Raw genomic sequence first — 27,941 nt, 5'->3', positions numbered from 1 at the left:
CCCCCCAGTGTTCATATAATCATAGTCATCCACATCAAATTATACAGTTTGACCTCCTCTTACGACCTTCTGTATAAGAAAATCACCTGTACAAACGCCACTTCCCATTTCCTCCCTTTTGGATGTTTTACGTGATAAGACAATTTGTAAGACTTTCCTCCTTGAAAGTGGGTGGGCCGTCTTAGAAATTTGGACGATATAATTGGACATACCTTTTGTGACCTTCAAACGTTCTCTCAACCCTTGTGTTTGGCATGCTTTGACGATTCATATAAATTATAGAATTACTTCAGAGATCAGACAAGAAGGTCCCCCCCCCCCCCCTGGGAACCCAAACCAGGCAAGTCCTCTTCATCTGCTATCGTTCTTAATATTAAAAAAATCCTTACCACAGCTGGCAATTATACAAGGGTCGTTCAAAAAGTTTTGCCTCCAAGTTCATAATTTCTTTATTACTGATGCTATATACAAAAGTTATCCACCAAATGAAAGCTTCGGATGCCTGCTACAAGACAGTAGCTGTACTTTTCAACATAGTCGTCTTCTTTGTCGATGCAGATCCGCCAACGTAGAATAAGTTGTCGCATACCGTCGGCAAAAAATTCATGTGGTTTTCCTCTGAACGAGAGACGCACATCTTCTTGTACTTCATCGTCATCTGCATAACGTTTTCCTTTGAGGTACTAATTCAACTTAGGAAAAAGATAAAAGTCAGATCGAGCAAGGTCTGGACTGTATGATTTGTGCGGTAAGGTCTCTTAAAATCTGAGACTTTTCATGGCATCTTGAGTTTGTCGACTCATGTGTGGACGGGCGTTGTCGTGGTGCAAAATTGCACTTTTACCGGGCCGAACTTGTGACAGCCGAGCTGTAAGTTTATTCAGGGTCTCAATATATCGTTCTGAGTTGATAGTAGGAACCCTGTTCCCAAATTTCCATATGAATCAGACCATCACAGTCCCAAAACACTGTCATAAGCACTTTCTTTGCAGATGAAACAACTTTGAACATCCTGGGGCTAGGTGAGTCAGTGTGCCTGTATTCTTTCGATTGTTTTTCGTTCTCTGGGTCATAATGGGGAACCCAAGTCTCGTCCCCTCTGACTGTACGGCGTAAGAAAGCTTCACCTTCATCGGTTATAACGAACCAGGAGTTCATCACTAACTTGACTTCGGTTCAATTTCAGCTCGGGTGAAAACATGTGGGGAACCCACCGTGCATACACTTTCCTGTAACCCAACACATCATGGATAATATACTGAGCACTCCCTACAGAAATCCCAAGCATTTCACTGACATCTCTTACTTTGATCCGCCGGTGTGCTTGGATGATCTCATCCACTGTCTCCTGGTGTTAAACATAACTGGCAGAGTCGGGACGACCACAACGAGCTTGGTCATGAAAATCCGTCTCTGCTGAACTGGTTTCAGCGAACTCATTTGCCCATCTTCGAACAGTACTTACACCTACAAATGCTTCACCAAAGACAAGCTTCATTCGCCTATAATGAATATCGATGGGTGCAGCTCCCTCTGCAGTAAGGAACTCAATAACAGCTCTTTGCTTTAAGCGCACATTCATAGGTTTGCTGGACGCCATTTTCTCGTCGACAATGTACCCTTGCTTCCATGATGTAAACAGCAATAGCAGAAATGTGTAACATCACAGCATAATTCTGTTTTGGGGGTTTGAGAGTATACATATTAAAGTCAATTGTGTACAAATTTCATGAAAATATCTTAAATAGTTTAGAAGTTATTGGAGAAGAGGCAAAACTTTTTGAACGACCCTTGTATCAATTCCAATTATCGTTTAAAAAATCAGGCTTAGACTTTATCACGTAATCACTTTGGTTAAGTTCTGATGTGTTTTTCCAGATCAGCTATTATAATTAGGCCAACACGTGTCATTCACTGCATGGACGCTGACCATAGACTTGAATCATAATATCCCAGACCAATCACTGTCATGGCTGCCATCCTTTGCTCTCTATGAAAACTTCGCTAATGTGGTGCGCAGCATGGGCATGCAAACGAGGGGCAAAACACCAATCTCTCTGTTGTCAAGTGCACTCACAACTTTTCCAACCATGCTCTACATTTATTGGTTCCATATAGAGTAAAGTCAAACAGTGCGCTCCATAGTGAACCAGAATTATGCCCGAGTGCAAAACTTAACAGGATAATATGAGTGGGTGGTTGTCGGGTGCACTGGTGTGGGTTGCTTCTTCTTTCCTATCAAACATCAATCGTGCTTATCTCCCCTTCTTCTTTTTTATGTTTGTTACTCTCTAGTAACACCTACGCATGCGAACGCCGTAAAACCTCTACTAAAACTAACTAATATAATGCAAATCTATGGATAAGATAATGTAATAATGTAACAACCCTCCCCCTCTCCCATGAGCAAGAAATTTACAATGTGCAATAACCACTTTTTGGTACACAAAACATGAATCACATTATGTCATATGGACACAGAAACACATACAAGCACTTACAGGCGTGCATGTACACATTCAAAAACCAAAACCTATCCTCAGACAAGACACCCAGAGGCTCTCATGGTCTAGAAGTTAAGGTGTTCACTTCTCATGCAAAAGGTCCCAAATTCTAATCCGGATAGCGGCGGAAAATTTTCTTCTTTCACATCCTTTCCTGCACTCTAATAATGTTCTGTCGTCTTCTCTCGTCTCCACTTTCTTCCCCCACCCCCTCACCTCCTTTGCCCCTCCTCTGGGCTCCTGGCTCTTTCTACAGCCTTTCTACTGCTACTCCCTGGCTCCTTACTGCTGTCTTTCAGCCACACCCCTGATCTTAAGGTAGGAAAGATCTACACCAAGCCTTCTCAGACAAGGACACAAAATCTCAGAGGTCCCGTGTGCAAGTTGTGCACGTTAAAGATTCCTTGTTGATCCATAATCGATAAGAGTAGGCCTGAAAATGTTTAATGTGTCCTGGGCACTTGTATGACCTTATGCAGTTGCGAGCGCCGTAAAACACTTACCAAAAAAAAAAAAAAAGACATGGCACCCTCAGATACATATAAATATCACTACTGTCACGAGAAAAATTAGGTAATCTAACATTATTTTTATATACACCCTGTAAGCAGTGTTAAACTTAGTTACTCATATCTCCTACAGATAACATAATCGGAAGCCACCAGCATCCACTTCCCCATGCCGGGTTTGTGCATGTACACAGCCAGCTGAGAGGTCATTGGAACGTAGCCTCCTTTAGGCAAAGGGTGTGTGTGTGTGTGTGTGTGTGTGTGTGTGTGTGTGTGTGTGTGTGTGTGTGTGTGTGTGCGTTTGTGTTTGTGTATGGGCTGTGGGAGGGTAATAAATAGAGCAACTCACTGTGCACCGGCAGGAAGAAGACATAATCCCCCCCCTCCTTCCCTCCCCAAAAAATTTAATGGAAGAATAACATGCACGAACATCTATATATGTAGATGTAATATTGTAAGATATTTTTTTTGCTGTGTAATCTATTCCTTCACACTTCTTTATGTTCAATTGGACGTGAATAGAAGTGGAAAAATATTACAGCTGGAGATGAAAAAAACGTGAACATTATTTCTCGAATAAAGAGGAACACATCAACGCAGATACACTCAGTTAGTGTAGCGAATGAGTAAGATATTGCACACAGACAGAAACAACAGAGGGAAAAAAAAGCAGCAGTACCTATCAGTGTTCAAACCACCTGCAATATGCCTGTCCCCGTCGTTTTATGCAAGAAAAATTCTGAAATTATGCAAAACGAGCCCAAAAATGTGAAATTAAGCGATTCTGTTAATTTTAACAAAGAATGATAAAGGAAAATAATCAGAAATTATGCAAAAAATGATCAAATTTTGGTAAATTATGCAGGGTGCATAAAACCATGGGGACAGATTCGCAGGCTACTACTATAATTTATAATAACCTCAAAAGAAATGCAATTCACATGAAAAGCAGAAATAAATTAAATACAACGAAACTGCTTTGAAACTTTGCTTGGTTTTTAATCAGGCCTTCTGAATAAGAGATTAATAACTTGAAACAAAAATATCTTCAACAGATAGCAAAATCATTACAGATGAAAGCTCGTTAAAAAACAACACAATATGTTTTCAACATAAGTAAACTCCGCGATTTATGATACACATAAATAAGTAATGTGCAATAATCAGCTAGTCATGTAACCATGGTAAACCCTTTCCGTAGTCACACTGTTAACTATGGAAAGTACATATATTGAAACTGAAATTCAATAAGGCAAGGATATTTTGATTTCATCATGATAAGTCTATTACATTCTACCAGCTGTCTAAGACCAGCCAGTACAACAAATTACACACAACATGTACATCATACTCAAGTTACCACTGCATTCAGTTCTCATCCTCACTAATAGTTCATCGGTCTCACAAGAAGAACAAAAATTAATGGCAGATAACCTTATTGCAAAATCTACAAAAAAAACAACAACAACAAACCCAAAACAAACCTCTATTACTGTCTGGTTAGCAGCATGAATGAAAAATACCTAAACCTAAATCTATCCTGAAAACCATCAGATATACAATAGGAGTTTTGCAAGACTAATTAAACTCATGAATAAATCAGAGGGTAGAACAGAAAATCTAACTATAACGTTCAAGTAACATTCTCAAAAGATGCAAAAACACCTCCCATCTCTCCCCAACCCCCTATATGATAAATATAGTGTTGTGAATGTAGGTACATCTCAGTCTGAAAAATAACAGATTGAAGCCCATAACTCACATTGATTTACACAAAGAGAGATTCAGTGTTGGAAGCAACTAAAATGAAAAAAACCAAAACAACAAGAACTACAGTAAATTACTTTTCATCAATCTGAAAGAAGAATTATTTATAATCATTCCCTTAGTCATAAACAAACAAGGAAAAAACCCCCACAAACAAAGATATCTGTTTGTGAAACACAAAATTGGAAAGCAGTTTCAAATGAAGAGAAACGTAGCCACTTTTCAATATTGCACATCGAAGGCTGCCAGAAAACATTGAAAAATGAAGGACAACCTGAAACAGACAAAAATTCTGTAAATGAGACAACTTCTCAATATACCTTGGAGAATGTCAAACTTTCACACAAACATAAGAGATGACTAGTCTAACATGTAAAATGATTAGCTGAGGAAGAAAGTTTCCAAACAATATTTACACCACACCGTGGTGTCACAGAGCCTGGACTGAATCCAGAACACTTCCTCACTAAACTTAATGTGTATTAAGCGTCCTGAAGGCTCTCCATCCATTTGGACCAAAAGCCTACTTTCAAGGATGGATTAATAAATTCTAGGTCCTATATTTTAATCAATCTTATATCAAAAGAGACGCAAAAACTTGTACCAAAAAATATAGAAAATCTTTTGTACACTAAACTAAATGTACCAAATATACCTTACATTCTCACAGGGGCTAAGCCTTTTATATAGAATTTTATGTCTAAGAAGTATGTCCATGTAACATTAAAGCTGAAGCTACATATATTATTTGAGCCCTACTTTAATGTTAATAACGTATCAGAATTTCACCCATAAGCACAGTAAGAAAAAATTGGTTGTCAGTATGAAAAGTTATTAAACTGGAACAATCATAAGAACAAGATACAAAAGCTTCATCTTGAAAGAATTATTAGCAAAAAGCAATGTATGACAGAGAGAAAGTCCTCTCTACTGTCAAACTGTGGAAGAACAAATATTTGATTGCCGCTTACATGAAAGAAAACATTTATTTCACAATAAAAGACACCAGAAATTCCATTTGCTAATTGAACAAAAGAAAAGTAATGAAAGAAATACCGATTCACAACCTAGCACACGGAATGATTGAAAGTAGTCATAAACATTTCAGTCAAGAAAGCAAAGAAAAGAAAACCAAAAAACAAACAGGCAAACTAGGAAAATCACAAAGAAAATGTCATGTTACATGTTCCCGTACATTCCAAAAAGGTGCATCTCAGTAGATAAGAGAGCTCGAGTTTCTTGCCAATAAAAAAAAACACACTGACTTGGCAAGGATCATTAGCACTAAGAAGAATATGACTGATAGATAGAAATTACAGGGGGGAGAGTAAAGAAGAAAGAGTAGGACCGACCAGCAAAATCCATCTGAAGAAAAGAAATTAAAAAAAACAACTTGAGCATGAAAGCATTATACATCTATAAATACAATGCTGCTTCACCAAAATGTCAAAAATGTATTTTACAACAAAGTCCTTCCTGTCTGTGTCTGTGTGGCTCAGCCCGTAGCTACTGTCACACAATGTCTACTGCTGAAAGGAGTGGCGAATCTGCTCATACTTCTGCAGTTCTTCCAGAGAGACAGATGGCACCAAAGTCTTGAGAGCAGCGAGGAAGTCCTCCTGGCTCACCACTAGACGGCTCTCATCTTCTTTAGAACCTAGACAAGTAAAAGTAAGTGTATGGGTTTAATAAAGCCCCTATCAACACTATTCACCATGAAAGGTAAAATGCAAAAAAAAACCCAAAAACATATGATTATCGTAGGACAAGTTGTTATTTATTGAGAGACTGTGTATTTGAGTAATGAAAAGTACATCCACACATTTAGCACTGGGCAAAAGCAAAAAAGACAGGAAGAAACAAAAGAGGGAAAGTTTCTAAAAAAACAACAAAGTACACTCTTCCCTGGAGTGAAGAGACAAACAAAAAAGGAACACAAAATATAAAGTATAATCAAGCACAAGAACGTACCTGCTTCAAGCCGTTCTATTTTGGTCCTCATGGCATTCAGCAAAGCATCAGCACACAAGGCATACAGATCAGCGCCCGTCAGATTGGGTGGGCATTCATCAGCAACTGAGTTCAAGTTAAGGTCAGGGGCCATGTCAAATCTGGGGGAAAAAAAACAAAGCTTCAATATAACCCAAAAACCTTGACCTTGACAATTTTTTAGGGTTAAAAACTTTTTTTCTCCTTTTATGTTAATATAGAAAATTAATTAATTTCATTTCAGTTTTACTCTATCAAGCCAAGAGCCCAGAGTGCTAACGCAATGGCTCTTAGTCTTTTCAAGTATGCCGGACTCCATTTTTCCAACCAAGCGTTGACATTTTGTTTCCCCTTTCTCTTTTGTCCCTCCATTTTATCTCCACCCTTTAGGCATACCTCCAAGCCTCATACTTTTATGACAATGAAATGAATGGCTCTGCCAGTGTGCTTAGCATGACCGTAAACAACACGACTACAGGTGAGCCATGTAGGAGTGAAGTGAAAGAACTTTTGGGTAACCCAACATCAGAACAAATTAGCAGAACTTGAACATATCACACCCGTGTTACAATATGCTAATATAGACAGACTACCATTATGCTACAAACACCTCAACACAGAGAGTAGAAAAGTCAATGTTTAAGGTGTAAAAGAAAATACATTTGGGAGAAACAAATGCAACCCACTGTGGTAAAACCTTAAGTTCCTTAGCAGAATGACTTTCCAGGAAAACTGACACAAAACTATACAACAACAAAAAGTTTTCTTAGTAGCCAGTAACAAAAAGGCATACACAAAAGAGTGAGTTTTAAGGTTTTTAATTTAAGTACAAGTTTTGCGACACTTGCAGCACAATTAGGTCATACATGTGCTGACGACTAGTGGGGTTACTTGAAAGTATAACATACAAATAAAAAGAAGAGATAAGGATGATAGATGTTTGATAGGAAAGAAGGAGTAAACCACACCAGAGCATCTGTTAATTACCCACAAAAGAGTGGGTCAGGACTCCTGAATGATACAGATATTGACCTATGCTGCTGTGATAAGTACTGGGGTTCAACACTAGACAGTATGTAAAGAAGAATTGTTAATTAGTGTGACTTACTCATATTGCACCAAAAAGGCATGAATCTATTTCATACAACAAAGGCTGATTGATAAATTGTGAGTTATAAAAGTTGTTTCATCATTTAGTTCTAAGAAAGGAGACACACGCGTATGCAGCACAAAACAAATACACACATACAAACTCATCAACTCTCACATACATAATCAAGTACACACCTACATAATCAAGAACACACCTACACACACACACACACACACAAACACATGAACACCCACATACACAGGGACACACACAAACATCCACCTACCCACCCACACACACACCCACAAACACATACACACACATCAACACCCACAAACACACATATTGAGACACATACACATGAACACTCATACACCTACACACACACAGACACACACAAATGAACACCCACACAAACAACACCACTCAGAAAAGTTACCCACTTGCGTGTGAGGGCTTGCAGAATGTTGAGCTGGGCACTACTGTCCCCACTGACTCCGAGATAGAGCAGTTTGTCAAAGCGTCCCGGCCGTAGAAGTGCTGGGTCCAGAAGGTCTGGTCTGTTGGTTGCACCGATGATAAAGACATCATACGATTGGTGTAGGCCGTCCAACTCTGCCAGTAGTTGGGACACCACTCTGGGTGAAAGAAAAGAAAAATTTATGAATATCACAATCTGAGACCCATCTTCAAAAGTACCTCTTCGGAGGCAAATTAAAAAGAACAAAAAGTAAGAATCTTAAGAAAACAACTATTAATTAGAAGCTACAGACTACCTTCAAAAGAGACACATTTTTTGGGGAAAATTAACAATAACAATAAGAAATAATTTAAAAGAAACAAACATAATTACAAACTACAACACCATTCTCTTACCATTGCCCAAGAAGACCAACTCATAATAACAGCGTATGTGTGACCTATGTAAGAAAATGTCCAAAGGTAAAAATATACAGTATAACACAGATAGGTCGAACACAGAAGACTGTAAATCACGCATCCAACGACCTGTGCCTGCTGTCACGTTTTTCTTCTTTATGTTTGTAAGATATCCCTCGAACTACGGATCCCTGGAACTACCAAGGCCGGTCCCGACGAATTCAAGTTACCCGTGTTATACTGTATGTGCTTCTCACCTGTCCATTACACCACCAGAATCCCCACTCCTCCCTCGGTTTGGAGCCAGAGAGTCGAGTTCGTCAAAGAAAATCACACAAGGCGAAGCACTCCTGGCTCGCTTGAATACTGGATGGAAAGAGGAAAGTAAAACATATGCGTGACAAGTCTATACCATCAAATACTTCTCCAGAGGCACAGACCATTGCAAGCACTAGATGTTTTATTGCCTGCAAATATCTGTGATCCGATTCCACAACTCACATAAGAATGAAAAAAACTGAAAAAAAACCCCACCTGAAACTTTAGAATCTACAGAAAATGGAATTTCCTTTAAAAGTCTATTTATCATTGATATCCATCCAAAAGATGAGTTATGGTGGTTTTTCGTTGATCTTTATTTGAGGGTGGTGGAAGAGTCCTCTTTATTCAAAAAAGAAAACTTATAAATAATTCAGAGAAACATGAAAATTGACAGGGCACAAGACCTTAGACTACTATAATTCTACAACATCAAGTAATCTACGTCAATTTTCAAATTTTCCCCTGCACCAATTGTGATAAACATTTTTTTCATAATAACTGGCTGAACTATTCTTGAGCATCCATCACCATTATGGGACCTCGAGGAATGCTGCATATGTCAGCCATAACCACAAAGAGGGGGTAACTTCCCTTAAAGTATTTAACAAAAGCATCCTTGAACACATTTCAAGACCAGGGAGGCAAATAGTATTCTAATAAGAGTGTCATTTGAAAAACTTCAAGTTCAGACTCACTCACCTTCACGCACATTCTCTTCACTTTGACCTACATACATGTTGATGAGCTCTGGTCCTTTGACACTGCAGGTAAAAAAAAAGTTAAAGAAAGAGAGAGGCATATTACAATTGATGTAAGCAAAGTAAGAGATAGGAATCAGAATTTCATGATAACACAATGTGCCAAAGAGTCAATTTTACTTTAGTTAAAGTTCTGATAGGACTGAAAAATAAATCCTTACTTAATTAATCATGTTAACAGATTTATTCACATGTGATAAATTTGGTAAGGCAAAGATTTTTCTAAGCGTAATTTAGCACTCCCACCCAGCATGAAATGGTTTGTGAACAAGGCAATGAGATTAAACATTACATCACAGGCATCAGTCCCCCCCCACCCGATACTCACCTGAGAAAGTTAAGAGAACATTCTGTAGCTACAGCCTTGGCAAGCAGGGTCTTGCCTGTTCCTGGTGGACCGTACAGCAGCACACCTGAGAGAAGACAAACAAACAAACACATCCATGAACGTATGGCATGTTGCTTTTTCATTGAACCACAGTTAATGACTGTGAGAACATTAACAAACACACACATCAATGAGCGCATGACATGCGGTTATTTCATTGATCCACAGTTAACAGCTGAGAGAAGACAAACAAACAAACACATCCATGAATGCACGATATCAATGTTACTATTTCATAGAGCCACAGTTAATGGCTGAGAGAACACAAACACATCCTTGAACGTATGACATGATGTTATTTTTTAAAAGTTTATTGTCAACTAAGTGATGGTCTAAATCAAATGATTTTATCATTAGAACAACAATGCTCTGTTTAGTTAGAGTAAAGAGAAGTGAATTGTCATGACAATGATCATTTAGTGCAGGGGAAAAGCACAACAGACAGACAGAAACCATAGAGGAAAAGAAAAGAAGTAAGATAAGATTCTATTGAACTCCACAAAGAGAAATTTGCTGCAGCATGGTGAATACATACATGCACTCATTGGACTAATAGTAGCACCCTCTAACTACCTGAGGTACATAGTAATAGTGGAGACCCATCAGAAATAAGGCAACATGAATACTCATCACGTAACTCTTTTCCTACCAGGCCAAAATCCACCACTGGCCCAGGGCCTTTCCCTGGTCTATTTTTACGCCCCTACCCCACAACAGGAAAATGTCAAAACATCCAACTAAACAGACACAAACCATATCATATGGCCCATCAAACTGAAGGTTAAAAAATAATCTATCAGATGGCGAAATAATATTGAAGATTTATTCCAATTATATTAGTTTGGGTTTTCTAAAAGTGATTATGCAATATTGAAGGTGTCATATGAAATCAACAATTTTCCAGCTTTGAAAAGTCATATCTAAAAAAGTACAACAACAGCATCATTCAAACTTACCTGGTAGGTTGCCTCAAGTAATGCAAAGAAAGGCTGAAAGTTAAGTATGTGTACCTAATATAGAAATGAAAATATGAGACATATACTGAAGTCAGGAGAGCGCTTTTCTTCTCATTTTTAGGTTTCAAAGGGGACCAAAAAAAGCGCTGAAATGACTGAAAATCGTCTCTCACTGCTATATTTTTTTTCGTATCTGCTAACAGGAAGTCTATTCAATTATTTTGAAAACTTAGATTGACCCAAAATTTCATTACTGGATTGGAAGAGATAGCGAGCCACTCGAGCCGCAAAATACGGCTCTCGGTCCAGCGAGGCCAGGTCCGCCAGCCGCAAAATGCGGGTCATGGTAGGGAAAGTGTTAAAAGAAGTACAATGCAGATGAGACACATGTAAAAAAAGAAAACAAAATATACATACCAGATCTGCGGAGTCCTGCAGCCAACAGTTCTGGATGCTGCAGTGGTAGCTGTATTGTGTCCAAGATCTCAGACTTGACATCTGCTAGACCACCTATGTCACTCCACTTTACAGAGGGAATCTGTAGAAAGAGGAGCAGCATGAAAATTTACTAGCTGCATGAATATGCCCATAAATATATACAGAGTTGCAAAAGTTCTGTCACACCCATTATATTACGATAATTTTCAGTACAGAGTAAGAATTGCAGTAAAAATTAAAAGTACGACTTGAGTGAATTATGAGACTCCTTGTGCAAGAGCAGACGAAAGAAATCATAAACCAGAAGTAGTGCGTGGACAAACTGTTGGTATTTATTTCTCTAGGTCTACGTTAGTAAACACACCTTACACACTATGAAATTCCGTACTTTTAAACGGTTGGGTACCTTTTCACCTGTTTTTTTCAAAATAAAAAACTGATAAATTCAGAAAATAACGGGGCTATGCGTATGATAAATTCTTTAATTGCGCTTTCTGCTGTTGCAAGACACGTAAAAGTGTGTAGAAAAACCATCTAACCCTTGAACAAACATTTTAACATCACTAGAACTGTTCGAGACAAACCTAGACGTGGCCAACCAAGGGCGACAACTCGACATCAGAATTGGGTTATTGTTAATACTCTTGTTCGAAACCCATTCCAACTAAGTGCATAGACTGTCAGCTACTTCGGACTATCTTAAAACACCATTATTAGACATTTATAATATCGTGGACTTCGTGATTATCTCCCTTTGGGTGGAGCCATTCTTACCCTGTTTCATCGAAGAAATCGCCAAATTTTGGCACAACAACATTGGCGATGAAACTAAAGACGTTGGTAAAGTGTTCTTTTAAGCAATGGTTACGGTTTTTAATTCGTCGTATTGATGGAAGAGAAAAAGTGTTTAAAAGAAGAGGATGGAGATTTCCCAAATCCAATGTCCCCCAAGATGCCCGAATCGGTCGCTGGTATGGGGTGGAATCTCTGCTCTTTATCATACACATTTGGTTACTTTTCAAAGCAACCTCAAAGGACAACGGTATTGTGATGAAATTCTTCGACATGGTGACTGCCCTACATGACACAGATGATGGAACGTGCTAACAAGACTACGCCCGACCACAAATAGCTACGATCAGTGAAAACTCCTTTCAAACTCATTAGATCATTGTTCTGGACTGGCCTGCAAGACCAACAAGCCTTAAACCAACAGAACATCTGTAAGATGACCTTGACTGGAGTATTAGAAACAGGCCGCACTCCGTATAAACTCGTCAGGAACTGAAGACTGCACTTCCCAAAGAATGGCAGAGGATTCTTCAGACAACCATGAGGACATTAATTCAGTCAACGAACAGATGTTTTGTATCAGTAATTCAAGCTGGAAGAGGCCACACGCCATATTGAGCAAACTTTGATTTGGATTTTGCAAGGGTCAGTGTGAATAAAATTATCTCCCTTGAATAAAGAAAGACATTTGTCAATTCTATTCATGTCATGCTGGTAAAAAATGAATAAAGATCTCGAGTACCAAATTTCTCTTAGCTATGTTCAATAGTAAACGAGTTATTGTACTTTTAAGGCAGGTGTGACAGAACTTTTGCAACTCAGTATATATACAAAAAGCAGATTGATGCCTCTGTTGCATGAATTCAGGGTTTGATCTCCTTTCCTCCCCTCCTTCACACAAACACACACACAAACACACACATCTTAGACCATGTCTGTACAGTAATGGTTAGACTCTTTGCCATAGTACACAAAGATGAGAGTTCCATCCCCCACGAGGAAACTTTTTTATAGAACACCTCCATCTTTCTGCTGGAATGTTGTATCCCATTCAGCTTGGGTTGGCCCTGACAGACATGATCCAATCAGTGAGCCTCCTAAAGGATCCTAATTATGCTGAGGAGGACGTAAAACATTTACAATACAATAAACACCCATACACACAAAAAAGTTCCCCTAACAACCCCCCCCCCCCAAAAAAAAAAAAAAAAACAGTACAAAAAGCACCAAAAAAAACACCAAACAAAACCAAAGCACACCTTAGGAGCACCAATACTGTCTGAGTGAGCACTCTGCAGGTTGTCCAAAGCTGCTTCCAGATCCTTCTGCTCCAGGACCACGCCGGCTGTCACAATGTCCTCCTCTAGCTGGAGGCTGGCCGGGCTGCCATCGGGACGGCTGAAACATACAACAAATTTAACGGCTGAAACAAACAGCAAAACAACATACACGCAACAGACAGCTATGTGCTCAGCAAATCATAGACCTGTCACCTACAGAACATACTGTCCGTTATACTATGCACCTTTTTTTTTCACATGCTCCTTTTCTTTTAACTTTGTCGATTTCGTTTGTGGAGAACGTTTCAATGTCACAATTTGCGTCGCCTAGTGTGTTTGGGTTCTAATGCAGTTGTGGGTTTTTTCAACATTTTGCAAACAACTTGAATTTATGGATCTCTTTAAAAATTACGATTTCAAATTGTATTAAAAAAATAATAATAAATTGGTATCCAGTTGTATGCTACCAGTTTAATGCCTGAGTAGAAACTGAAAGGATATTGAGAGGCTGGACCTCAATTTCCAAATATAAATCAAGAGCATTGTGAAAAGTGTTTGCTGATCAGGTTATGCATTGTACCAAGGGGACAGCATTAAAAGAAGCATAAATCTATACCAGTATGGATAAAAGAAAATAACTCACATATCAGTGTATTTTAGAAACATTAACAATGGAACCACAACAATCTCTCTGGCCATAGGATAAACACAAACGCTAAATCCAGGAACAACTCCAGGGAGAGGAATAGTTGCCAGTTAAGGGAGAAAAAACCCAAAACAGTTGAAAAAAAAAGAGAAGAGAAGAACAGATTTGCCTCACTCACCAAATACTAAGAAGTCTCTGATAGTTGTGCCGTTTTGCTTGGAGGACAAGGGCTATGAGATCTCCAAGAACAAAACCCTGTGGAGGGCAACAATAGGCAAATTATTCACTCTCACAAGAAATACATTCAATCACTCATAGCTACCTCGCAGCACTGGAAAAAATTTTGCTCTTCTCCTGTTGGCAGACATAGTATGTCAGCAAACCCATGTCTGTAGTATTGGATCAAAGACACATCTTTTTCTAAAGTTTAGGGTTAACAAAGGTGCAACTGACTAAGATTATTTCAGAGGCACGTCCGAGTATATTACATCCATCTCTAAAAGAACTTAGTATAGAGGACGAAGAGAAATGAAAAATCTTTAAACAACCCAACCAAGTTCAAAACAGACCCACTGGAGATGAAACCAATAGTCTCCACATCATAGTGCAGCATCGGACAAAAAAATATACAAACATTGCAAAAATGAATATTTTTTAAAAATGAACTAAATAGGTAAGGCAAAACATTGGGGGAAACCATTACAAAAGTGAACAGTTTTATTGTACTCATTTCTCCCCCTTTACAAGACAAAGTGTCAGACTGATTTCTCTCTTTCATTCCTACAATCGTTCAACTATGTATAGAAAATCAACCACATTTTCGCCTTTGATACCACAGGACTAATATAAAAGCATTGCACTATGATGATCTACCAGTCTTACTCGGAACGAAAAAAAAACCAAGAGCACAGTATATTGTAAGAATATCTATTCACTACTTTACTAAGCAGCACCTATCAAGACTTTCATCAATAAAAAGAGAGGCTAGAGTATAGGGTATTCATCCCCTTCACCCACCGCTGTCCTCTGAGCAAGATGACTGATGGAGAGGTCAGGAGAGACAGCATAGCTCTCTAGAAGCCCCTGGATTATCTCTCCTCGCTCTTTCTCTGTTGGTGTCTGCACAGAATATGACAAAAACAGGAAGAGACATTAACTAATTGATTGTAATTCAGATTCATAACAAGGGAATAACAAATTCATATCTCTAGAACTCTGTAAGTATAGTTATGTTAGACCTCATTCTTCGTGTACCAGCTCCCCCCCCCCTTCTTTTAAAAATGTAATTGTCTTTATTTTGCCAACCTAGACCTAACACACTTGGTGAACACCAAAGGATATTGGCAGCTGGAGTTTATTTATTGGCCTGCAGCAGATGACGTAAAATGGATGCACAGAAACACATATTCCATTTATGAAGGTAAACTAATGGCAAAGCAAAAGAGCTAGGGCTAAAGTCAATGTAATGGGATGGACCGAGGAGAGAACAGAGAGAGAAGTAAAAATATAACTAAAAGAGGCCTCTGATTGGACTCTAAAAAAATATTTTTTAAAGTCGAAGAGGATAGCAGCAGCTGGCTTTTTGGCTTGTGGCCAAGCACATGGTGAATCTTCATCCTTTTATGTCTACCTATGGCTGGACATTGTAGGCTGTCAAGTCTTCATGAGGACAAAATGAAAATTGAGTTTACTTGAAATGTGTACACATACGGTGTCAATAAAACTTTTAAAAGGAGTCCTTCATCTACATATCTGCATATATATATATAGGTAAGCAAATAAATGCAAGTTGAGCTGCCTTGATATGTATAACAACACAGAGTACTTGAGAAAAAAAAAAGAAAAACCACAGTTAAGCTCATCAAAATGGAAAATATATTGATATCAGAAGCACATCAAATTACAATCACCATAAGATTTTTGCTGAATTGTTCTATTCAACAAGATGTGATTCAATTCTAAACACACATCACAAATGTGGACCAATAGAGACTGCAGCAATGACTCACCAGTAACCAACGCTACATTACCTCAATATTGACTTCATGAAGAAAGCACGGGACCATGTCCTCCGACAATGAGGACTGGGAGTTGGACGTTGCGATCACCACCAGAGGGTGGGTGTGCAGCTCAGAAGCCAGCTGCAGGATACAACGGCTAAAGGCTGAGATGGTGCGGGGGTCTGAAAAGAATGCGATACAGGAATAAAGTCCCCAGAACAAAGGAGGGTAGAAAGATAGAGTAAATGATTAGGAAATACTACCATTAAATGTTAATTGCTAACTCACATCAATTCATTTTGCACCAAGGAAATAAGTGGTGGAGATGAGGAAAAACAGGGGTATAGGGTAAACAATAACAAGATGCTAAAATAAAGCATTAATTCATGTCAAGTCACTCTCTGCCTAAGAAAAAAGGATGCAAAACGAGTTATCAACTCACCTTCTGTTGTTCCATCCCGTTCTTTTCCCACAACTTCAATATTGCGCATCAATACAATGCAAGGAGAGTACTTGCTTGCTGTGAACGCAGAGAAAATAATCAAACAATAACCATCTGTATTCATAAAGTGCATTTTCAGTCGTGGAGTGCTCAGTTCACTTTACAAAAGTGATTCAGTGAACACATGAACCTTTTCTCTTATTCATTTAACCCAGGGCTTTTCGAGGCCTCTCATGACCATGAGAATTGATCACTGAGGTGAGGTTTACTGAGACTAAGCACAACAATAAAAACATTTTTCTATCAACAGATCTGGGAAATCTGAACACTTTCAAGAAGTAAAAACACAGATATGAAACAACTGTAACTTCTACAAAAAGTAATCAAATTCCACATGTATGCAGATTTTTCTCCCCTTGAGGAATGCTTATTTGTAAATTTGTAAACATAAATGCTATACCATACAGATAAATCATTTATATGGGTACAATAAATCTCCTGAACAGGAAACTCACCTGCCAGGAAAAGACTTTTGATGCGAGACTCCGACGCACCAGCAGAATCACCAGAGAGGTCATGACAATTTACCTAAGATACAAAAAAAGTCAGCACATTTATCAATTAAATACCTGCTTGGGAATTACATGGAAGATTAGACTATTATGTATATGACAACTTCTGTAAAACAACAAACAACATTATTAATGAAATAGAACCCCCCCCCCTTCTACATTCATTAATTGGGTACAGTTGCACAAAACCAAACAGAATGTACAAACACAATACAACAAGAATTTACTAATAAATTAATCCTCTGAAAAACGACCTGTAACTCTGCTAGCATTATATTCCCCTGAAAAGTCTTATGATCAATTTAGTTCAGTCAAACAAATTCTAAAATTCACTTCATTTTAAAATTGAAGTGTTCCTTACAAAGAGACCAAAGTACAACCAAAAATAAGGACAAAAAGGATGACCCAAATACCTCCATGACATGGGCGTAGAGTTTTCGAGCCACTGTGTTAATGACAGTTTTCTTCCCACAGCCGCGGGGACCGGTCAAAAGGACCGACGGGCTCAGTTCGATGAGGTTAGTACCATCGTACCTGAAACACAAAGTAAAATTAAAGACTTGGTTTGAAGTGAAAGTCCTGATGAGTCCTGGATAAATTGATAATATACTGAGAATAACAAAATTTGATATCAAATAAACATAAACGTACAATAAAATATGATCTCCGTTTGTTTTAGTAAGGTTTTACGGTGCTTGCAACTGCATAAGGTCATATGAGCGCCAAGAGATGGATATCAACAGAGAAGTCCAAATGGGGAATCAGGCTTACTCTGCTCACCTCTCTGGTCTCAATAGCACAAAGTCGGTTTTGACTATCAAGGCTCCCTGGAAAGAGCAGTTCACAAGAGAGTGACAAACATACAAAAGAAGTAGAGGAAAATGACGATAGTAAGGATGAGGAAAGAAAAAGCAGCAGTTCCCCCTTTATTGTTCCGGCACAGTATGAGCATTCCATTGATAAATCAGTCCATTTACAATTCTACTGTGAATAAGAACATGTTAATATTCCCCCTTTGGGAATGGCCCAAAAGGTCAGCTTCAGTCAGTAGCACTGCCCGGGGAGGGTGGGGGGGGGTGGGGGGGGGTGGTGGTGTGGTGTCTTCATGACATCTGTAGACTGAAATGTGGGTATAAGAAACTTGGGTGTAAAGTTCAATTTTCAAGATTTTTACTTCACAGTAAAACATAGGGTTCATTATATGATTATATAAAATCATAAGATTTCTCTTAGGATCTACAAATCAACTCACACAGAGGAGTTCAAAAGCGAAGAAACAACTTCAAAGAGCCCAACAAGGAAAAATGAAAAAGACAGAAGATCTTTAGTAAAAACAAGAAAATTAAAATAATACAACTCTTTTTGAGAAGCCCCACACCGAAAAAATTATTTGAAAAGTATATAAATATATGAGCCATTGCCAAAACGTGGGGAAAAACACACACATCTCACATTAGTGTGCATAAAATGTGATGCATTAGTCTTTATTCCTCCAAAACGTATACACATGTCAAATATAGGATGTAGAACCTGCGTTAGCAAGATTATAAAGCTGACATAGGGTTTGAAAATTTTGTGCCAAAAATGTCCGTTTTTTAGTGATTCCTGGAGTGTCATTTTGAGCACACCAATGCAAACTTCCAAGAATGTAAAAAATTTAGTATTTTTGGGTGTTTTTTAAAAATCTGTGCTTTGATTCTATGCTATTTGTGATCGAGAAAGGTTCACTTGCTCAAGAAATCGGTTTATTTGTTTGCAAATAAACGAATAATTCGGATCACTTGTGCGTCAGGGGTGTCGTCACGGACTAGGTGTTTCAGAAAACACCATTATTTTTCAGTAGAATCACCACAGCTGGTTAAATCTTTTTGCTTTTCGTCGTTTATTCAATAGTTCAAAAGCCGCGATGCGCGAAAGGAACATCGGGTTCCTAGATCTATGATTTCGGCCGGCTGTTTAACATTCGCCGTTAATGGCGTCACTTTGCGACGTACCGGAAGTCCGAATTTTAGCCTACTTTTGTTTTGAACGGATCATCAACAGTGCCCGGATATAATTGTTTTCTTGAGTGACTTCCCCTTACCCGCCTCCCCAGAACAGCGGGATCAACGGGGTAAAGAGAAAAACGAAAGTAGTCATTGCCGTCACCCTCCGGTTACGCACAAGAATCTTGCGTTGAATGTGACGTACTGGGCTGTTTTGCGTGTTTTTAGGCTACCCTATTGAATATTTTAGTGAAATTGTGGTGTTTACATTGGATTCCTGGAACAAGAGTGTGATGTGTGAACAAACTTCGAGAGATGGATCATTTCTGTGGTTATAGATTTAGCTTTTGTGCTTAGTGATGACGTTTGGGGTGTCGTCATGCAGCCGTACAAGACTGACCGACGTACTAGAAATTACATTGTCCTAAGAGCAAATATTATTTAAGTCATGTGTGCTCTTTTTACTAAAACAAATAGACAAACATGTCCTTGTTTATCTGTCTAACTCAAAAGTACACATTTGTTCTTTGTTGGCATGATATGCCTTTTTCCAATACATTGTGTCTATTGTGTCATCATTGTTATGTACAAGTAATATTTTTCATAATTGCTAATATCAATAAGTTTTCAACATATATTTCATACATGCAAGATTCATTTAGAAACAAAATACGCCTTTATTGATCTTTGTGATCTCATAGTGCAAATGTGTTCTTTGTAGGCATGATTTTACCTTTTCCCAGTATGTTTTGTCATCACTGTTATGTACGAGTACTCTTTGTCATAATTAGCAACGTAATTGTGATTGTCTACTGTCTTTGATATGACTTGGTATCTCTTTCAAAGCAAAAGAAACCTCTCTTGGGTTTTTTTATTCTTAAAGTGCGCTTTTCTCTCTGGAGACAAGACTTTTGTCTTTTCCTGTACATTGTGTCATCATTGTTATGTACAAGTCATGTTTGTCATCACTGTTATGTACAAGTCAGCTCAATTGATTTTGTGCTTTTGCCTCATTTTAGTTTAAAAATTGTTTTACACATGTGTTTTTCTGGTACTGAGGCTTTGATAACTGTATTTTACAGCCTTTCACTATTGTGATGTGTTGTTAATGATAATGTCCAATGTGTATCCTTTCTTGTACATAACAATGATGACATGTTCTGTGCACTGCGTCATTGTTACAAAGCTTGTCATTCATATTACCATTATGAATGGAGTTCATAGTGTACGAAGTCTTTGTTTACTAAACAAATGGAATTTAAAGTCCATAATTTGCTTTGCTGCTTATCTGTTTTTGTCATCACTGTTACATACAAGAAATACAGTAGTTGCCAAACCAATAGACCCATATCTCCAAAACCGTACATCTCCTTGCTCTGATACTCTAGGAATATGAGCACTAAATGTCAATCTGTGACTGACAGAAAAGAGAGTCAAATTGGTAAGAAAATCTTTTTTGCACCACTGAGTCTCAAGAGAGTCTCACGTTTTGGCAATTGCTCATATAAAATGAGCATACTGTGTGGAAAAAGTAATGGACTTTCATTATAATCTTTTTAAACACAAAGCTATCATGCTTATTAGGTACACAGCAATCTTAGAACAGCTTCTGTTTTAAACTGTTAGGCCGAAGCTACTTTTAAAAAGTAATGTTTTGTGATAAGCAATATTAACCGCAATTGAAAGCGCAGTTTCTTCTTTTGTTTCACGGAGGGAAGTTATTGATAATACATACTTCCTGTGTAGATGTGGCAGGACCAGTGTCTCCAGCATGATCACGTACTTCTCCAGCCCCGGGCAGACGATGCTCTGGCCGTACACCGCATCACGTGCAGACAGGTACTTGTTGGCATTCAGGGGGACATAACTGTGATCTGAACCAACCTGAAGAAAAAGTTAAAATGGCACTTAATTTGATGTGAAAAGCAGTGGGCGTGATGAGAGTAAAAAGACCTTGTATTTTCATTTGAATGCTAAAGAGAGAATCTTTAATGAGGAACGAAACTGGGAGGCAGGGAGGGAGGGAGAGAGGGAGAGAAAGAGAGAGAGAGGCAGAGAGAGAGACAGAGAGAGTGTTTTGTCAAGTGTTGGCTAACTTGTGTTCAGAGCACTGACATATCTTCAGGAACAGATTAGGACATTCATAACTCTGAGAAGCAGGAGAAGGAAAAACCATACTACAGTATCCACTACTCATAAATTAGTGTGTGTCTATGCCAGTAAGCATCAACATTTTAGTATTTGTATGTGCCTGTTTACAGGCAGGCTAGTGTGTGTGTGTGTGTGTGTGTGTGTGTGTGTGTGTGCGTGTGTGTGTGTGTGCATGTGCGTGTATGTGTATAAACTCTCACTGGTGTATACTAATCATGCAATACCCTAAACATTTCAAAGGAGAAAATCCCCATGATACAAAAAGAAAGCCAATCTATACCCCTTGCTAACCTGCTTGAGCATGGAATTGTTCACGTCCACATAGTAGGCAAAGACATCTGGCTGGCGTGGCACCATGTTGCTCACTTTGAAGAAAATGACTGGCTTCCTTACTCCTGTGTCCACTTTGGACTCCTGCCAGAATTCTGGATCATCTGATGGCAAAATAAGATTTTTAAAAACTCCCATTATGCTTGCTATGACTCTTAGTTCACATTATCCAGACAAGATTATTCTTTTAAAATAATAATTTTTTTTAAAAGAATGAAATCATTTTTAACTATATGTAAATATTTTTTAAAAATTATTTGAATCATACAATATCAAAACATTTGACTTGCTGTACACATTGCTCAGAAGACATTGACATCTGAACCTGTTTTAGAACAAAGAAGTGCACTTTTTATACGCAAAAGAAAGAGGAAAAGAAAGAACCTTTTTGATTTTAAATGGGAGTTTGCACCTTATCATTTAAAGCCACCACGTCTTCTTTCAAAAATGTATCTTTTGTGTTGATTCTTAATAAACAGTACATGTGGAGAGGTAAATTGACATTAACATTGGCCACAGCTCAGATGTGAGATGACATTACAGGTAAACAAAGGCACCTTCCATCTGTATATAAATCTCAGTTATTTCTTTTCCCATCCTGTGCCACATTGTCACCACAGAGCTTGCATGACACTTTTATGATCAAAGAAATCTAGTGCTCTTTGGCAATATCATTCAAAGTGACAGAGTAAAGGTAAGCAAGGGTATTATGGTCCTTTCAACCTCGAAGTATAACTTTCATGTTGGACGAGACTGAACCAAGAAGGTATGAAGCCTTGAAAACTGACCAAATAATCCAAATTCATGAACCCCCTTTCACGGGCTCAAACTAGAGTCATCCGCATCATAGACCGGTATGAAACACACTGAGCTAACAGCATGCCTTAAAAGTGACACTGTGAGCTTCAGAGTCGCTGACTTGTGATTCATAGTGAGTCAACACAAAAACGGCCATGTTCCCCTACGAATAGATTGTAACAATAATAAAACTAAAAAGGTAGAACAAGCAGACCCAGCCAGAGCATTCCAACCCTAAAAATAAATATAAAAATACCACTGACACTGATTTGCATGTTTGAAAAAATAAAGAGGCCTATAGAAATATAATATACACAAAAATTTTTTTTTTTAACTAATTATATTATATATCTGTCCTATAATGAGACAATAACTAACAATCCTTACCAGCACTGCTGACAGCAAAGACATCTCCAATACTCAATAGTCTGAAGAAAGACAAATACACTAATTAGATATAATATTTATCTTCAGAAAAAAAAAATACTGCTTCCATGCTTTGTCTTTTATCTTAAAATGTTCAAATTTGCGATACATTAATAATAAGGACAATAATCTGTTCTCAGCAGTGTTACAAAAATATTAATTATAATCAGTAAATAACTATACATGCATACAGTACAGCCCGCAATATAGCAAAATCAGCAATACACGAAAATCTTTTCATTATACGAATTTCGCTATGTGTGATGCTTTAAATGCGAAGAAAGATGTCATTAAAAAGTCGGGGCCTGAAAATATTTTAACTGCTGCTCCTTCGACCTAATTTTACATGTGTGGGGAAAATATTAATTATAATCAGTAAATAACTATACATACAGTACAGCCCGCAATATAGCAAAATCAGCAATACACGAAAATCTTTTCATTATACGAATTTCGCTATGTGTGATGCTTTAAATGCGAAGAAAGATGTCATTAAAAAGTCGGGGCCTGAAAATCTTTTAACTCCTGCTCCTTCGACCTAATTTTACATGTGTGGGGAACGGCTGAATGTAAATTGCAGTTACCTTTCCATTTCTAAGTGCAACATTAAGGACATCATTACATAATCTATTAGAGTGTGTTTTTATCCTGATTTAGTAATAGTAGAAAAGAAAGGTGTAGCATGGAAATTAAGAAGTCAAAATAAGCTAGGAAGTTAGAATGCTGGCACATCACTGCCTTCAACTTACAATCTTCAAATTAATTTAAAGAAAATAAAACACTACAGGGATACACCAAGCACATAACATTTTAAAAGAATTTTTTTTAAAAGTGTTATAAAAGAAGATATGAGAAAAAAATGATGTCCAGCTTTGGTTCCAAAAGGCTCCATTCAAAATCAAATCATCAAATTATGCAATTAAAAAAGATTACAACTAGAGACAAACAGTGCCTTTAAAACAATTTTGACTGTTTAAAACAATTACCTTGGAATCTGGAAATACTTGTTGAGAGATTCCACATGGTTTGCCTTAGGTGTGTAGCTTGGAGAGCTGATGATTGTGATGTGAACTTCTGTGGCAAAGGGTACACTAGTGCTGACTGATCGAGAAAGCTTTTGCTTGAAATCTATGTTTGAGCCACTGTTACTCAATGGGTTGTAAGGCTTCTGGAAGATGAAAAAAAACATCCAGAGGAGAATATGACATAAAAGATGATTTCAATCCACTCTGAACATACAGTTGAGCATGAAAGTGAAAGGCAGAAATACATAGGATAAATACAGCAGTAAATTTATACTGTCTGATATGTTTCAACAGACTTTCTGAATGACATTTTTTTTAAAGTTTCGTCAAATGCAGAGCTATGCTTGAATCTGAATGTAAGAACACAAGTTTGTACTGAATTAAGAAATTACACAGAAATGTAGGGACTGAGGGACAGATGAAACAATGAAGAGGCCTGGTATTTTATAAAAACAAATAATTTTCCTTTATTTCTAAAAAATATGCCTACTACACATGTCATTATACACATGATGTGTTCACAATTTGATATATTTAGCTTGCTCTACTGTTCTCTCTATAATTACTGTGCCCACACTGATCTATGTGTATTCAATTACCCTTTCCTACACCCCATTTCTGCCTGAATACCAGTCATTTCGTCACACAGTCATTTCGTCACACCGGTGCAGCCAAAACGTTACAGTCATTTCATCACACCCACCTCAAATCCACAAGGTTAAATGGAGACGGTCATTTCATAGCACATTTGCATACATCAAACGTTCATTGTCATGGCAATCATAAATCACAAATTTTGGGGGAGGGTTGGGACTGGGTGTGGAAGTACAGGGGGGAGGGCTGTGCGAGTCATTGTGCCTACCTGATCAGCTACACCGTACATATATGTACTGACAATACGAAATCTATCGAGTCAGATCAACAAAGTTTTTAGGTATTATTATTGATGAAAGGTGTGATTGAAAAGATCATTATTAGTTGGGTCAAAAATAAATTACAAATAGAAATGTATGGTACTGCAATTTTGCTTTAAAAGCTAGACCTTTACTTTCAAACAAAGCCTTCATTAACTCTTTACCAGACATTGTTTTTACCTTATTTAAACTATTGTTCAGCTATGGAACACTTTGGACGAAGATTTAATTGACATTAATAATTTATAATAACTTTTTTAAAAGCTTTAATTAATTAGACTGATCCTCCAAAACTCTTTCAAGCATATAACAATTTTGGAGAGATTTTAAGTAAAGTCATTTCGTCACACATAATTGGGATGTGACGAGATGAGCGGTTACCGTCTCCCTGCCCCAAATACAGGATCTTGGTTATCAGCTGATGTCTGAACAAATACGAAACCAGTCGTGTCTCATTGTTATTATACAGCAGGTGAGAACTACTGTGGGGCTGTCACATGACCAAAAAATGTTATATATATACACACATGATATCATACAGTATAATCCGCTTATATATCGACAGGCTTTGGGAAGTGGATTTGACGTCCATATTATAAAAATGTCGAATGAAAATATAAAGCCAAAGAGGAAAAAACAAGGGGAGGTCAGCGGTAAAAAGACAACACTACTTTTTAAAGTTACTTGCTTCCCTTGATTCTTATAACTACACAGTGAAACTCACAAGAGGCAGAGCGGAGGGGGGGTTGGAGTTAAGGTACCAAAGACCAAGCAATACAAGGCGCACACTACACACCAACGCAAACTTTGTTGTAGCATCCTTGTAAGGCCTGTTTATGGCCGCTTGCTGGGAAAAATGAAAAGGCGAGGCACTGACTCACTGACCGTGGCACTTGCCAGAGACAGACTGAGAAAGGAGTGGGGAACGGGAGTGTGCGATCGGGAGAGGGGGTAGGGAAGTAATGCCCAGCGCACAAGACGCTCACGTCTGTGAGGCACTGCATTGTGTTGGAGACTACACTACGTAGGCCCTACATGACCTACTAAAGTCTGGAGCGCCGAACATAGGCTACTTGGCGTGTATGCAGAGTTAATGAAGAACTAATGCGTTGACCGCTAGTATGGCTTTTTCCCCTCATATGTTCGTGGGCTTCACCAGGTACCCAGGAAACATGTTGATAAAGTAGAATGGGCCGAAAAAAAGTCGATATACGAGAATTTGTTTTGTGAAGATACTCTGAAGGAAAAAATTCGTAATTGGAAAATATGTTGATATAATGTCAGAATGTCGATACATCCGCTGTCGATGTAAGTGGATTATACTGTATGTTTCACAGTGATGACTTACTTCAATAATGAGCAATGGTGATTTTACAATTGGTGGTCCCTTCTGCAAGTTGAACAAGAGGATTGAAGATATAAAAACATTGTCTGACTCATCCAGTTTTTTGGTTAAACACTGCACTTTCACATATTTCTGAATGGGCTTTTCTTGTTTCAAGAATTTTTGTGCGTCTTCAACTGTGTTTTCACCGAGCAGATCTCGGGGGTACAAAGCAATTTTCACGATGGTTCCATTCAGAATTCCATACTGCCTTAAAAGTTTCTTTGGCATACCAAGAACTGAAGTCAAATCCAAAATAGCAGAATCTTCATTCTGAAGCAGAATTTTGCTCCAGTGAATGCCTTGTTGAATGACAAGAGCACTACTTAGGAAAAAGTTGTTGAAGCTGACATCTGACTCCTTCCCAAATATTCCTTGGTCATCTGAAGACTCGCCAGACATAGACCGGCAAAAGTCTGACATGAGTAGTTTACTGCTGTGCAAATCCACATACTGATCCAAATGTGAACCAGACAAATGCCTGTGGTCTGAGGGCAGGCGAGTGATTGCTTTCTCAAAATAAATAATGATCTCTGTAGTAGCTGTGATGAGCCCCATTTGAAAAGGGGCACAGGCAATCGCCTTCACACTGAAAAACCAGGATGGATGAAAGTTATCATCTGCCAAGAATAATTCTGGAAACGGTGCAAGAAGTGCGTCATTTTGTCTAATTAGCAAGTCGTGATTGCAGATTTCTTTTAACAAGCCAGCACTGAATTTATCCTGGCGAACCCACTCATAAGCATCTTCATCTGAGACTGAAAAAACAGCTTTGGTCAGTGGAAATACTTCAATCCCTCTGATGTAAAGGACATTTGAAGCATTAACATCATAATGCGAAGTGAATAGTTCGGTACAATACAATTTTATTAACGGTTCAGGATCAGAATTGAGGTCATCATCACTGCTGTCGTCATCAATAGAGAGAGAATGTGATGAATTCCAAGAATCTTTGGGAGATTCCTCTTGAAAGGGCGAAACATCTTTAGCAGAGACGCACACAATTATGTCCTCTGATGATACAATACTGGCCGACACAGCAGGTTTCACGGACGACCGGCTGTCTGCTGATGAAGAAGGAGAAGAACCCGAAGGAGATGATACAACAGAGTTGACATTTGAATTCAAAGAAAACGGGGCATCTCGCTTTACACGAATAGCACAGACGAATGTGTTGTCATCATTAGTCTTCTTTAGCATAGGGGCGTCATTTGTTGATATAAGCAGATGTAGAGGATTGATTCGTCTTTCAAACTCTTTCAGTACGATTAAACGGGCAGCATAGCTGCGCCTGAATTTCCCTATCCCTTTTTTCGTTGAGGCAGCCATTTGTAAACAAGTTCCTGGACTTTTGACTTTGCATCCAGATTTAAGATGCTAATGAAAAATGTGGCTAGATTTGGTCCGTTCGTTGTATAACTGGTGAATTACTATTCACGCATCTACTCTGGTGTCATACCTAATCTAAATATTCCAAATACATACACCACCATAGAAGTATTGGAAAATAAACGAAATAGAAATACAATCACGGAATGGGAAATAAGGTGAGGTGAGTTTTTTTTTGGAAATGCTTTTTCCTCCAATGTGGACA

At 38.2% G+C, this 27,941-nt stretch overlaps 1 protein-coding gene across 1 annotated transcript; it reads right to left on the bottom strand.

The window, feature by feature from the left end:
• Positions 1 to 3,991: 3,991 nt before the first annotated feature.
• Positions 3,992 to 27,941, bottom strand: LOC101854966 (peroxisome assembly factor 2). The gene is made up of 19 exons (XM_005103717.3): positions 26,312 to 27,941; positions 24,011 to 24,192; positions 22,986 to 23,026; positions 21,762 to 21,904; positions 21,055 to 21,203; positions 17,748 to 17,868; positions 17,278 to 17,350; positions 16,763 to 16,840; positions 16,351 to 16,502; positions 15,338 to 15,439; positions 14,499 to 14,575; positions 13,654 to 13,792; positions 11,582 to 11,702; positions 10,149 to 10,233; positions 9,762 to 9,823; positions 8,999 to 9,107; positions 8,306 to 8,500; positions 6,752 to 6,891; positions 3,992 to 6,437 (listed from the first exon to the last, which is right to left on the bottom strand). Exons 1-19 carry the CDS (start codon positions 27,674 to 27,676, stop codon positions 6,304 to 6,306), a joined length of 3,468 nt encoding a protein of 1,155 aa, XP_005103774.1. The 5' UTR covers positions 27,677 to 27,941; the 3' UTR covers positions 3,992 to 6,303.

This window comes from Aplysia californica, unplaced genomic scaffold, assembly GCF_000002075.1.
Source record: "Aplysia californica isolate F4 #8 unplaced genomic scaffold, AplCal3.0 scaffold00387, whole genome shotgun sequence".
NCBI lineage: Eukaryota > Metazoa > Mollusca > Gastropoda > Aplysiida > Aplysiidae > Aplysia > Aplysia californica.
The sequence above is the reverse complement of the archived record's forward strand: the minus strand, read 5'-3'. Positions and strand labels throughout refer to the sequence as shown.

What these genes read in the sequence shown, in the direction of transcription:
- LOC101854966 (XM_005103717.3), bottom strand. Translation starts at nt 27,676, where the DNA reads ATGGCTGCCTCAACGAAAAAAGGGATAGGGAAATTCAGGCGCAGCTAT. An exon ending in ACAGTATTGGTGCTCCTAAG is followed by an intron (nt 11,703 to 13,653) that starts GTGTGCTTTGGT and finishes CTCTTTCTACAG; the next exon opens with ATTCCCTCTGTAAAGTGGAG. An exon ending in TGTTCTCTTAACTTTCTCAG is followed by an intron (nt 9,824 to 10,148) that starts GTGAGTATCGGG and finishes TTTTACCTGCAG; the next exon opens with TGTCAAAGGACCAGAGCTCA.